We start from the raw sequence: 14,466 nt of genomic DNA on the forward strand, positions 1-14,466 counted from the left end.
ATCCTTAAATATCTTTAAAAAAGTATTTATGGGTATATGATATGAGCAGAGAATTATTATTACATTTTATTAATTATTTTTTTATAAATTATATATGTATATCACTCATATATATGTCTGTGTGAGTGTGTGTGTGAAGATTTAATGGAATATATAATATATATTTAACATCGTGAGTTTCCAATCAAGTTGCGTAACGCCAAATCTCCACTCTGTGACTGACTGATCTTCCCTCTTCTGCTTTTGAAAAGCTTTTGCTTCTGCGGTACTCTGCACCATGTGTACGACCACACCCATTTCCTCTCCCTCTTCACCTCCCTACTCTCTCCCTCTCTCTCTCACCATCTAATCTGATTGTCTCATAATTTCCCGATTTTCTTCTGCTCATCTCAATCCAATTCCGGCCCCTCACCTCTCCCTTGCTTTGCTTCCTTCGGTAATCCATCGCTTCTTCCTCATTTTCACCCCAAGCAAAAAGGTCAATGCACCGACTCGTTTTCTCTTTTCTTGTGGATCTGCGTTTCTCCTCGGAGCTCATTCCCGTGTCTGAATCTGTACAAATCTGTCCCGGGTTCTCACAAGCGGAGTTGCATCTTTGAATGGTTTGTGAGTTTGTTCATGGGGTTCTGCTTCTCTTCTGATTCTTGCATTTTTCATTTGGGGCCTCAGAGGGTTGCGGCTTTTGTTCTGAGAACGAGCGGCTGATACGAGGCGTAAGTGAGCGTGAAATCATGACTTCGTTTTGAGTGGTTCTGATTTTGGATGCGTTTTGTCTTCTTGTTGGGTCTCCGAATGTGAAACAGAGGATAGAAAAATAGATTCTGGCCTCTATGAACTCGTTCGTGCTTTTACTTACAAGTTTGGACCTGGAAGTTACTTCAAAATTCGGGTTAAATCATATGTCAGAGGCTTTATTTTTCTGAATTCAATACTTATTCTTCCTTCTATTTGTCTTTGCCTTGATCTCTCTGCATTTTAATTGATGATGGAGACTGATTATTTAATTGCATTGGGTTGCAGTTGCACAAGCAAAGCGTATTATTTTTGTCTGATATAGACAAAACTAGAGCATCCAGAGGACAAGAGTATGTGAGTATTTTATAAGAATTAGCTTTTGTCTTGGTTCTTAGTAGTATCTTATCTTATTAGCTTCTCAAATCTCAACGTTCTCATGAAATTTCTGCCACAGAATATCCCCCTCAGGACCCAGTCATGTACAGATCATTCATGACATGTGATGATCCAAAAGGAGTCGTGGAATGTGGGGCAATCAGAAAGTCCAGGTCTGGATCACAGAAGATGAAGGACAAGATGAAGAGCCGGAGGACGGCTGAGAAATCTGAAGCATCTTTTCCAAAAAAGTCAGACAGAGAAGAAATGGTCCCAAAAGGATCCACACAAAGTTCTGTCGATCCATCTTCCTTGCAGCTTATGGAGGTCTCTAGAGGGGCTCAAAGGTTGAACAACATGATTGATACATGGTCTAGGGATAGGAGATGTAATGGAAGGTCTGGAGATATCGCAAAAGATTTGTTGAAAGGAGCTCTTGATCTCCAAGAATCTCTAGTCATGCTTCGCAAGTTGCAAGAAGCTTCACAGCACAAGTCCTGTTCGAAGAAAAAACAGAATGAGAAACCTCAAAGAGGAAGAATTGATGCAAAGATGATGGATTACACTAACAAAGTCAGTGAACAAAGCTATCCAATGGGATATGAAAGACCTTGCCTTTCTGTTGATGGTTCTTCAAGAAATTGCACAGAGGAGCTTAAGAAAGTGATCAAAGACAGTCTGGTTAGGCAAAATCTGTTTACTATGCCAAGTTCTGAAGGATTAGATTCAGCATCTGAAATTCCCTCGACAAGCTCAAGCCAATCTTCTGGGATTCATACTGATAGGCTTTCTGATTCATCTTTTTCATCAGGCACTTCAAAGGTGAGGGGAAACAATCTAGTTGCCAAGCTAATGGGTTTAGAAGAAGCCCCCTCAAGACCACTTCCAGCTGCTGCGCAGAAACAGTTGCAAGGTGAAAAGATTCTGAATCAAAAGAGACCTACATTTGAGATAGATATCCCCAAGTTAAAGAAGACTAGTAATGTAATTGAGAAGGTTGATCCAGAACGAAGGAAGACCCTGAGTGAAATTCTTGACGCTATTCATTTCAAAGGATTCTTGAAGAAGAGTTCTGTCCTAGAGCCTAATCTTTGGATTCATCATTCCGATGATTACCATCCCAAACAAAGTGATGATTTACCGCCAATTGTACTTATGAAACCTCGATGTTGTTCATACCAGGAATCAATTAAATCCCCTGCACCTGTTCCTCCAAAACCAGAAGGTCTATCCCTCAGAAAACCAAAAGCGGAGGTAGTCCCTTCCAAATCATTTAAACAAAAAGGTTCCACCAGCATGGGGAGCAGTATGAAAGATGTAACCAAAAGGCTTACACATGAGGAAAAGCCTAGAATCCTCAACGAGTTCGTGAAACTGGATGAGAAAGCAATGATGCCCGTTGAAAAGTCTCCAAATATGGTGAAATCATATAGTCATATAAGTCATAAACCACAGGTACAGGAGGCAATTGAGAAAAAAGCTAAGGTGAAAACTGTTACAAAAAAGCTGCCAGAAAAGGAGATCATAAGGCCTAAAATTTTGACAAAGTCCCAAGATCGAGGAGAAATTACCTCCACAAAGTCGCGGACATCACCTAGTGAATTGACCATAATCAAGGAGATTCCCTGCCAGCATAGCACAGCTTTGATCATCAGCTCAAAGACAAAAACAACAAAGCATAAAGATTTCAAACAGAGAAAGAATCAGAATAATAGCCAGAAGCTCATTCCAGAGCCTGAAGCAGCTAAACCTATTGTAAGCCTATTTTCCTGTGTTTTGTTCCTCTTGGGTGATGTAGAAGTATTCAAAGTATCATGTAGAACCGAGTTTGATAGCATTATTACTTGATGATAAATGACTCAGTGAAGCAAGAATTTAAGTTTGAGGATTGATACAGTATTCTTCTGTACAGGATGAACAATCAGGACGGGAAGAAGAGAAGAGTGTTGCTGTTCCTTGTAAAGATGATTGCGCTGAGATTAGAACTATAGCTGAACATGCAGTTGAATTTCCAGTGGAACATGAAGTAGATGCCTCCCCGAGTAAGATAGATGGTTAGTTTTGCGTGTCTACTCACATATCATATTTATTGACAGTAATCCTTGTATTAATTTGAGAGTGCATCCCCTTGTTAATTTACAAAGCAATTTTGAAACAAGGTTGTTGGTTGAAATTCATAAATCATTCACCTGTCAGGGTGTCTTTAGTAGCAAATTCATTAATTATCAAAAGAGAAGTTCCTAGGTTTTCAGTGACTAGAAAGAATCAACATCAAAGGATACTGTTGGATGGTTGGAACCCATTCTAAAACATTTCTTTGAATAATATGTTAATGTTTAGCGGACACATGTTTAACCTTGGAGTTCTATCAAAACTGAGTAGATGTTTGGTAAATACTTATTCTATACATATAGAGGCAGTGCAATGGAAAGCTACTACAATTTATGTGAACGTTACATGGTGACATTAAGCACTATATAAATAGCTATATGCTGTCATTATCATCACAACAGCAATGAGCGAAGACCTTCTTGATTACATGACTAGAATTTCTTGCACTTCCTATATCCTTGTATAAATATTTGTTTGAATTTTCCCTCCCTTTGTATTATCATGCAGAAGATTGTTATCAGAGCTCGAACTCTTTAGGTAATGATGTTGCACCATTAAAGGTTGAGCACGGAATTGATGCTACTTCTGCTGAAGAAGCTTACGGTGGGGAGTCAGATAGCAATGCTGACAAACAAGGGGCTGAGCTGAAATATTTTCTTTTAACCAACCCATTATTTATTGGCCATGCAGAGGAGCTCCTCAATCTTGACGTGGATTGTCCCATGACCCAGCAAAAATATGAAATTAATGGGATAGCCAATCCCAGACTCTATTTGGATTGTGCGAAAGAACTCGCTGAGCGTAAAAGCCTGCAAGATTCACATCCGATCTTGCTAACTCGGGCAGGGAACTCAAGAGTACAGATCTCTTTAGACAAGTTGGTTGAAGAAATCTATAATGCCACTGAGAAGCTGAAGTTTTACACTATGATCTCTGCGGACAAATTCTCTGTAGATAATGTTTATGCCATGATGAAAAGAGATATAATGTGCCATGGGCTGATAAATGGAATATGGGACTGGGGTTGGAGGTATGGATTTTCTGCAGATGAATCTGAGCAAGTTGTCAACGAAGTAGAAGGCCTAGTTTTAAGTGGGTTGATTGAGGAGCTTATTGTGGATTTATGATTACATGTTATGAAACATGTGGATATGCAGTTTTCAATAGTCAACAACTAAACTATTGCATGTCATATAATGTCTGTACACGGAACAGTTTAGATTGAATTTGCATACATAAAACTCGTGCGTGAATTCAATTTTAGCTGTTCAAGTACAAACACTAGGCATGCAAAAAATTTCATATCTTACCATCTATTGGGGGTTTCTTTTAGGCCTAAACATAGAGGTTGATTAAACTGACCCAAAAAAGAAGGAATAGTCCGCTGACTGTGATATTCTGCCTTGGAAGGAACTAAGAGGGAGATTATATTTGTGGATTACATATCAAATGGCCGTTGAAATTTTAAAAAGAGAGGATTTAGTTAGAGCAATTTAGTTAAGCTTTTATGAATCAAGTATATTTCTTGTACCCTTCTCAAGTTGCCATATTCTTTGTGGCAGTAGTAAAACCGAGATGAATGCATATCAACATCTATTGCTTCAGTCTAGAAATTATCTGACTCGTAAAAAAATAACTAGCCAATTATATTTTTGATAATGAACTAGCGAATAATATTGTTTGCATAAATTAAAACTTACGCTAATTGTTGAGGGCATAAATTGATAAATTAGATAAACCCTTTAACCATAATGATGTGAATTGACGGAAAGAGCCATGTTTTCTCTTCTATTTTCCCAAAGTACTCTGCAAAAAGGTATGAACGAGTCAAAGGCTCCGTGCAGATATTACAACAATCAGACCTCCAAATGAAAGTGAAATTGTGAGCTACACCGTGTTGTTATCTATTCTCTTTTTCATGTCTTATGTTCAATACTGCTCTGGTTCTATTTATAAAATAGAGAAAATATATTTTTTAATCCTATTTATAGAATACTGAGAGAAATTTTTGTATAGAGGTACAATTTTACCCCTCATTTATTATTGTGTTGGCTTTATTTATATGAAATATAATTGATATTAAATAGGGATAAATGTGAAAAGTCATTAAAATTTTAAATGAGAGTTAATGAAATTTAAAATTTTTCTTAACATGTGTGAAACATGTAAAAAATATTTTATAGATAGGATCAGAGAAGCATGTTATAGAAACGTAAACCAAATATTTGAATTGGACAGCTTAACAAAGACAGTACTTGCATTTATTGCCACGACTCTCCATTCTTATATGCCAGGTAAGTTTCCCACCATGGGGGGGCAAAAAAAAACTCACTTGATAATTGCATCTTTAAAATAAATATTTGGAGGAGTGCGTGAAGTTTTAGAGATGGATTTGAAGCAGGTAGGCAGAATATGTATTAATGTCAAATTCGTTACAAAGTCTCTCTGTCATTTTGACGTAACACTCCTATTTTGGCTAACACACTTGAGGCAGAGAGGATAGGAATCTGGAAAGTGAAAACTCTGCTTAGTGAAGATGATGGAGACAGTTCAACCTTCAGTCCCTTTGTGATATACACAAGTCTTATATCTCTCTGTACAAGGTTCATAATCATCCTCTGCTCGCCGTTCAAGAGAATCGAACACCGCCTATGTAATATAGCCTCTCTGATGTTCCCAGATTAAGAAGAGTCTCCTTTGAAGATCAGGAAATTAAGGGTTTCCAGAGAGAAGAAGATGAAAGTTCCAGGTGAGTGACTGAAAAAGCACCCAAAATTGGAACCCACCACACATTGCCACCCACCTCCATACATCTTATCAAACGCCTGAAAGATCCCACAACAAACCCATGAATCGATTCAAAGAAATAATCGAACCCCAGAAGCAAAGTTTGGATCTTGTTAAGCTGAAGCAAACTATTATTAGTTTACCTTCTTGATGTGAGCGGCAATAGAGACGCAATCAGAAACGTCAAAGAGATCAAGGGCATGAGAAGCAGAGGACATGGCTTGGATTTGCATCTTCAAAGGCATGTCTGCTTCTTTGACTGTAGCTTTCCCTTCCAACATCCTTTTTTTCGCCTATCAGAATCACTCTCAGTCACCGAGGAGTTCAATGAAAACACACACCTGTTGTTTTATGCGAGGATGCTCTGTCTCTTGTTTAAAGTGGAGACGGAGATCAAGGGGTGGTGGGGGCAGATTCTATGGATGAGATTCTCGCAGCAAAAACTAAAACCAGCAGAGCGGAGATTCGTGCATAAATGGGAAATTGACCGATACGATAAGGTGGCATCAATTTGAGGGGGGCACGTAACTCAGCTATTTCTGCGTGCAATCCTGTCAGCATCTGCATATTTTCATTATTTTGCGAAGTGCTTGGAATATTGTATGGGGGAATGGGAATTAAAGTGGGGATAATTGAATAAATAATAGAAAAAACTGCTGAAAAATGCTCCATTGTAAATTTTATTAAACAAAGGTATCGAGTCGGGTTTACAATGTTAAGTGCAGTACATTTTCAGTTAACGTGATTCTTTTTTAAAGTATACAGTTTATCCTTATCTATGTACTACTTCCGGTCCTAATTATAAGAGCCAGTTAACTAATTTGAGGAAATTAAAGAAATAAGTTGAGTTAGTTATTTGTCCTAAATAAGTATTGTCTTTTCTAAAATATCCCTATTAATCAAGTGTATTGACTAGAACTATCATTGTTAGAATGGTTATTTTGGGAAAAAAATGTATAAATATGAGAGACAAAGTGGATTGGGGTCTTATATTTAGGATCAAAATAAAAATCAAACAAGATCTTATATTAATGATCAGAGGTAGTAGCATGTAACAGATAAAAGACATTTGCTGGTAAAAAAAAAAAACAGATAAAAGACATTTGTATATAATTAAAGATGCTTTATATACAAAAATGGTTGATCCTACTAAAAATAAGTTATATTCCTTTAAGGACCTAGATATTAGGTACCTTTTAGGTGATAAATTTGGTAATAGAGAATTTTTTAGCAATTTTCGGGAAATAATAACACCTTGAAAACTAAAAACCAAATAACCGATAATCTGGCTAAAAAAAGTTTCAAAAATATAATTTAGAAATTCTTAAAGCTCATTTAAAAGCGTTGCGAATTTAAGTAGATTTACTTTCCGTTCAAACATTTTCAATTTATATATAGTTTAATCTTAGTTTTCAATATTTCTAAAATTAAAAAGTAAATATACAGTTGCCTGGATAAAAACCATATTTTTAAGATTATCTTATGTTCAGTGTTATTGGATCATATTTGAATATTGACACATCTCAAATGGAGATAAGATAATTATTCTAAAGATATTCTTTATATAGAAATAAACTCAAATCCTAGCTCTGTAGAAAGTATAGTTTGTAGTACAAACTCAAATACTATTTTAATTTTAAATATAAGATCTAAGTTGTAGTTAGGAGTAGTAGTATAACACTTCCTAAGACAGGAATTATAACACCTTTTGGTCAGATAACTGTAGCACTTCATGTTTAAACATTTATAACCCGTTTTATAAAAAACAAAAAATGTTGGTTCCTTAATGAAACAGCATTTTATTACAATTTTTAATATTTTGAGTTTAATTTAATTTAATTTTTTTATTACTTTCAATATGTATTGTATATAAATAAGAGATTGTTTATTCAACTAAGGTGGTTGGTTGAGATTTCAAAACCTTGAAATGTTACAATGTGATTATTTCCTTATTTATTCCCAATATCTTTTTTTTTCCCGGAGAATTATAATGTGACCTCTAAGAAAGAAAATAATAACTAAAAAATCTCAATAACAAATTAAAAATTGTCATTTCATATGCTGTAACTTATTATTATAAGTTATTTAGTTGTTATTAAGATTTTTGATTAATTGTAATTTTTCCTATTTTCTTGGAAAATTTCTAGATAAATCCTTTCGAATATACATAATTCGAGATTGAGTCCTGGAACTGTGTAAATGACAAAAAGGGTCAATGACCTAATTTGTCATTTATAAAATCAAGAAGAATTGACAATTATGTCCTCATTTGTATTCATTCACTATAATAATTTAAGAAATCACTATAAAGATTTAGGTGTTATCTAGATTTATGTAGAGAATAACTATTTATTTTTTTCATAGTCAGGAATGTCCCATAAAAAGGTGCCTTGTTATTAACTACAACTAATCATGTAATCACTAGAACAGTGTAAGTATTACCTAGATTCGTTTAGAGAATAACTACTCACTTTTGCCTTCATTTGTATTTATTCACTACAATAATTTAAGAAATCACTATAAGGGTTTAGGCGTTATCTAGATTCGTATAGAGAATAACTACTCATTTTTTCGTAATCAGGAATGCCTCATGAAAAGATACCTTATTATTAACTACAACTAATCATGTAATCACTCGAACAGTATAAGCGTTACTTAAATTTGTTTAGAGAATAACTACTCACTTTTGTTTAATCAGGACAAAATTGTCAATTTCTTTTAATTTTACAAATGACAGATTGGGTCATTCATTACACAATTTCAAGACCCAATCTGAAATTGTGTATATTTGAAGGGTTTTATCTAGAATTTTTCCTATTTTCTTTCCCTTTCATAAACAAAAAGAGGAAAAATGGACAGAAACAGATAGAGATGGAATGACCGGGATCCGTGACCCACGCGTCTGAAAGCACGTGGACCACCTCCCCAGCAGCATAAATAATTTCGGCAAATTTATAAACTGATTCTGCTGACTCAATCCATCCGACAAAGTCTAATAAAACTAAATATATTATAATTATTTAATTAATATTTATAATAATTAAAATTTTTGTAATATTTTTAAATATATATTATTGCTATTATTTTTTAATAATTTTTTGTCTTAGCATGGGAGTTTATTAGTAACCAACTCAACACTTTATACGTGTGTGCCTATTATATGCATATGGAAAAATTTCATTAAAAGTCATGAATTAGAAGAATCTCAGATCATGTTGATAAATTTCACAAATCCTTGAATGCAGCATCCTGAGGGGCCAGAGGGCGCCGACCGAAAGGTTCCTTGCAAGCCCTCGATCCGGATTAGTCTGGGGACGTTGTCACGGCTGAAAGACGCCTATTTCCCTGGGATACCGGAGGAGAAATCCAAAAAAAAAAAAATTTCACAAATCCTTAACTGGTCCATATAGGGAAGATTGGGATAAATCCGCATTAAAAATTTAATTAGCAAATGGGACTTAAGAATTTTGTGCAACTCAATTTCTTTTTGTGCAACTTATCTTCTCTTATGTGTGCAATGTCTTTTTTTGTGTGATGTACAACTCAATTTTTCTTTGTGCAAATAAAATTCTCTTATATGCAAGTCATCTTCCCTATGTGCAAACTAATTCTTTATATTCAAATAATGTTTTGTGTAAATTATCTTCCCTTTATGCAACTTATCATCTTTTGTGTGAAACTAATATTCAAATGAGATTTATTTCTAATTTTCCCGTCCATATACTCAAACTAAAATTTGTGAATTTAGGCATTTTATCACATCACTCCTTTTTTTTTAAAAAAAAAAATAACCTCTTTTTTAACTAAAGGGACTCCTGGCACAACTAGCAGCCTGCCACCAGTGCTCGGGGCTCTTGCAATAATAGCCAGTGATCGACCTAAGCGGTATTGATAGTTGATAAATTGCAAAAAAAAAAAAAAAAAATGTTAACAGTAAATAAAAACTTGTGAATGGATAAATTGTATTGTTAATTTCTAAATTATTTTGCAATTGAATAGCAATAAAAATTTAATAAAAATTACAAAAATTTTAATGTGAATAGGTGATAAAAAGTTGCGAATTAATTGTTAGACTTGTTAATTTTTAAGATTGTGTTGCGATTGAATAGCAATAAAGGTTTATTAAAAAGATTTCACTCATCAATAAACCTTTATTATCATGGTTTAGCAATTCAAAAATTTCCAATGACAAGTTGAAATAAACTTCTTATATTTATAAATAAATAATGGTAATTGGATAAGCTAATTATATAAAGAGCACACAGTCATAGTAATTCTTGGTACAGAGATTGAAACCGCCAATGGATAGGAAGCACACGGTGAACATGATTCTGGGTGATCCTATGGAGAGACATGACAAATGAGATAATGAAATTTCAAATTATAATGAGGTGACAACGTTGTGGAAATCAACTCATCTTATCGTCGCCTTTTACTTTCTTGTAATGCTTATCACATTTTACCAAGGAATCACTGCCTTGTCTTAATTTAATTATTAGTTGCCATAGGCTTCAACAAAACCGTGTCAATGTCAAAATCTTCACCGCCAAGCATTTCGATTGATAAACCATGAACGTGACTTGACATCCCAAGGGGAATTTGGACTTTATCCGATCTATTCCTCGGATTTACATTATCATTCCTTCCTTGGCTTCATATATTGCACTAACTCCTCGGGTCTTTAATATAAGAGTCGGTTGATTAATTTGAATAGGTCAGGAAAGTTTATTTAGTTAGTTATTTGTGATAAATAAGTATTGTTTTTCTTAAAATATTATTATTAATAATATGTATTAGTTGGAAATAATCATATGAGGTCATATGTATTAGCTAATCATATACCCTTGCTAATACATAGAAATAAAACTCTTTTTAGTATCTAAAATTTGACCTCATTTTAATTTTGGTTTTTAAAAATTAAAACAAGTGATTTTTTTTTTTGGGGTAAAAGAGAGGGCCAAATAAAAAGGCTCAAACAAATAAACTCAGGTTCTGAGGGAATCAGATCCCACTCTTTCTCTGGCCACTCAAACCAGTTAATCTGGTGGATAATAATAAAAAACAGAAGATCTAGAAAGACCCTCCTTTGTAAGTGCATCCTCAAATGATTATCTTCTTGAAACGACGCTCCCAAAACAAGTTGAGGCCTCTATAGATAGCCCACTCCTCGGCCTCAAAAACAAGTGATTTTGATCCTTAAAACTTTGTTTTGGTGATAAAAACACTGTTTCAAGCACAAATTTTTTTTAGATGGACCAAAAAGAAGACAAAATTTCATGGACTAAAAACCATTGGGTTCAAATTTAAGAAAGCAAAACCAAAACAATGTACAACTTCAAGAGCTAAAGATGATATTACATCCCATTCCAAATATAAAGGTTACACTACAAACTAGCTCTTATATTTAGAACAGAAGATTATATTAATCATAATACTATCTTAATTCTTAATATAAAAACTAGTTGAAGGGTTAAATTTGGTCCCAATGTAAAATCTTAATTTATTTTGTCTCTCATCTTTCCTCAAAATATTCCTATTGATCGTAAAGGCTTCTCACTCTAATGCATATGATTGAAGAGAATAGTTTAAGGAGATCAACATACATTTGTGACAAATAACAATTTTAACTAATGTCCTTGATATCCTTAAATCAGTTATCTAACTCCTATATTAAGGATTGGAAGTAGTATATACTCAGGAAAATCATTTTGCAATTGCCTATAATTTTCCTCGATTTTTAATTTGGTATTTTGTATTTTTTTCCTCTTAATTAAACACTCTAATTTTACTCTATTAGCTTCTGTAACTTTACTCTATTCGTACTGCTAGCCCCCGCATAAAAGGCCGATTATGCTAACAGAGCACAATTATAGTGCCTATTTAGAGCAGAAAAATACAAAGGATAAAAACCAATTTTAGCCCGCATATGTTCTAGCTGGGCTTGGGTAAGAAGACAGCCCCTATTTCTGGCTGGCTACCAAGAATTAGCTCGAAAAACTAATGGCCTGCTATAGTTCAGCCTGCGAGCCAGTCCGTGGCCCGTGGCCCATATTCTCAGTACCAGACTATGATGGAAATAGCAAATGCCTAGGGAGAAATAAAATTGAAATATGGCCATAATATTATTATTTTAAAAGAGTAATACGTTAAAAATAAAAGATGTAGGGAAAATAATGATGGGTAATTTTGACATTGCTCATTTACTCCCATGAATAATAGATGAAAAGTATTTTTATTACTAAGTTTGTTTTGCACTTTATTTATTTATTTATTTACAGGTTAAGATTTATTTTTGTCCAGGAAGTATAAGTATCTGAAATTTTTTTTTTAGGACAATGGAAGTAGCAAAATCCTAGCAATATTAATCTATCCTAACAGACCTAAACAATCAACATTTGCTGACTCATTATGCTGAGGTGGATGCCATGCATCTCCCGAGTTCCTCCTTCTCCTCTAATTCATCCTTTGTCCGGCAATAATAAATCTACAAGGCAGTCTTCACTGCCATCTCTTCCCCTTCCCCCACAAGAGGAAGCTTCACCAACAATTAGTTAGTTACAGTGTAGACGGTGCATCGAGCCATGTTGTGGTGGGGTGGAGGAGTAAAAGAAGTTGGCAGCAGGGGTGTGGACGGCTTCGTATCATTCTCGAATTGGTAGGAAGAGTTTTTTCTCGACTTATATAAAAATATTTTTTTAAACTTGATTTTCTCATCATGTTGGACCAGATATGCAACCAATTCTTGGTTCTTCAATCTCAATTCTCAATCGTAATACTAAATATAATAGGAGGAATGATGGTTAGGTTTTGAAATTTTAATTTATTAATAAGGTTCAAACAATTTAATTAAAAATGAGCTGCAAACACCAATTTAGATATACTTAAATATCAAAGTATTAATTATAAAATGATGGTGAAATAGCATTATAAATCACTAAAGTAACTTATGAACTTAACAATCTGACTTACATTTGATATTTGCAATTTCTAGCAATGTGAATTGATATTTATGATGCAACTTCCAACAAAGTTTCTCATGATCTAATTATTACTAACTTTTATTCTTAATACTCTATTTAGTTCTTATTATAAAATGTCATCAACTAATTCACACAGACTAAGAAATGACAGTTTTGTCATTAAATGTATTTTAAAATTATGAAATTCTCCAAATCTACTCTCATTTAATAATGTGATTTACATGAATGTTTCTTAATAAATATTATTATGATATTCAATAATTTGTAACCAGGGGTAAACTAAGAAAAAGTCGTTAATGACCCAGCTAATGTCTTATAGTAAGAACTAGAGTGTAGGATCTGATTTATATCTTATACTACTTCGTCTCTTATTATAAGATCTAATTTTTTGAATGGATTTGTTTCTTTTTATAAGATTTTTTTTGAGTTTGTCTGAATATTTAATACATTATTACTTATTTTATTTTAATTTAATGCATTTAATACATTCTCTTTTTTCATTTATCTCACTATTATTCTCTCACATTTACCCATTTATATATAGGGGTATATTTAAAAAAATTATATTTATTACATATTAATTGCTTTCAATTAATTTTAACTGTTTTTTTAAACCGAGTAATTTAGTTAAAATGATCTTATAATAAGGGACGGAGGAGTACTCCTCTGGTCCTATTTATAAAGCACTTCTAACATATTTCACACAGATAAAAAACGTTAAAATACATTAACTCTCCATTAAAATATAATAATTTTTTAAATTTACCCATATTTAATATATGTAACTTTTAAAAAAGATAACTACCTATTAGTGCACCGTAATATATGAAAGACAAAATAATACATTCATACTGAAAATTTAATAAAGTGAGTTATAAATAGGACTAAAAAATCTTTTCTCTGTGCCTTATAAATAGGATCATAAGAGTATTATATTTAATCTTAAATATAATATCTAGTTTGTAATATAATTCGCAGAAGGCATCAAGGAATAGAGACAGTATATTACCATATTATTTCTGATAATATTATAAAAATACATAATAACGTTTTTATGAAGCAGCCCACTACAGTCCACAAGCGGCTAAGACAACGAAAATTTATTGGCGACAACTCATTAACAACACTTGACACGTGACGCCACCCTATACGCAGCCCAATCAAATGGCTTCCTTAGGCTCCATTTCTAATCCTCCATTACTCATTTATCTTGTCTTCAATTCTTCCAATTATCCACCTACTACCCTTTTATATAATTTAAAAATATCCTCATCTCACATGAGCTCCTTCGTCACCCCTAAATTTTTAAGGGAAAATTAGCTGATTTCATGTGAAAAAAATTAAATAAAAATAATTTTTTAAATTTAAAACCTATTTATATTTATACTTGAGATTTATGGATAATTATTTTAATTATTAACCTTAAATTATTTTATTCCCAAGTTAGCGGCATGCCCCCCCCCTCATGCTTGATAAT

At 33.4% G+C, this 14,466-nt stretch overlaps 2 protein-coding genes across 6 annotated transcripts; one reads left to right on the forward strand and one right to left on the reverse strand.

Moving 5' to 3' along the window:
* The first annotated feature begins 307 nt into the window (after positions 1 to 307).
* LOC114731044 (uncharacterized) lies at positions 308 to 4,689 on the forward strand. 5 transcript variants are annotated; one of them, XM_028918168.1, is made up of 5 exons: positions 308 to 713; positions 1,021 to 1,089; positions 1,190 to 2,865; positions 3,023 to 3,164; positions 3,730 to 4,689. In XM_028918168.1, the coding sequence occupies exons 3-5, from the start codon at positions 1,213 to 1,215 to the stop codon at positions 4,347 to 4,349; spliced, it is 2,415 nt and encodes an 804-aa protein (XP_028774001.1). In that variant the 5' UTR covers positions 308 to 713; positions 1,021 to 1,089; positions 1,190 to 1,212; the 3' UTR covers positions 4,350 to 4,689. The 5 variants fall into 5 exon arrangements, with proteins under 5 accessions (XP_028774001.1, XP_028774004.1, XP_028774005.1 ...); XM_028918171.1 differs by having other exon boundaries at positions 3,733 to 4,689; XM_028918172.1 differs by having other exon boundaries at positions 3,023 to 3,152.
* A 920-nt stretch (positions 4,690 to 5,609) lies between these two features.
* Positions 5,610 to 6,374, reverse strand: LOC114731045 (dynein light chain LC6, flagellar outer arm-like). Its single transcript, XM_028918173.1, has 2 exons — positions 6,153 to 6,374; positions 5,610 to 6,047 (listed from the first exon to the last, which is right to left on the reverse strand). Exons 1-2 carry the CDS (start codon positions 6,288 to 6,290, stop codon positions 5,904 to 5,906), a joined length of 282 nt encoding a protein of 93 aa, XP_028774006.1. The 5' UTR covers positions 6,291 to 6,374; the 3' UTR covers positions 5,610 to 5,903.
* Between the last annotated feature and the right edge of the window lie 8,092 nt (positions 6,375 to 14,466).

This window comes from Neltuma alba, unplaced genomic scaffold (assembly GCF_004799145.2).
Source record: "Neltuma alba isolate B1F8T4 unplaced genomic scaffold, ASM479914v2 tig00012799_pilon, whole genome shotgun sequence".
In the NCBI taxonomy this organism is placed as follows: domain Eukaryota; kingdom Viridiplantae; phylum Streptophyta; class Magnoliopsida; order Fabales; family Fabaceae; genus Neltuma; species Neltuma alba.

Bases quoted from the DNA above. Each gene is read 5' to 3' on its own strand.
- LOC114731045 (XM_028918173.1), bottom strand. From the start codon at position 6,290: ATGTTGGAAGGGAAAGCTACAGTCAAAGAAGCAGACATGCCTTTGAAG. The intron at 6,048-6,152 runs GTAAACTAATAA...GGGATCTTTCAG, and splicing joins TTGCCGCTCACATCAAGAAG to GCGTTTGATAAGATGTATGG.
- LOC114731044 (XM_028918168.1), top strand. From the start codon at position 1,213: ATGTACAGATCATTCATGACATGTGATGATCCAAAAGGAGTCGTGGAA. The intron at 2,866-3,022 runs GTAAGCCTATTT...TCTTCTGTACAG, and splicing joins CTGAAGCAGCTAAACCTATT to GATGAACAATCAGGACGGGA. The intron at 3,165-3,729 runs GTTAGTTTTGCG...ATTATCATGCAG, and splicing joins CTCCCCGAGTAAGATAGATG to AAGATTGTTATCAGAGCTCG.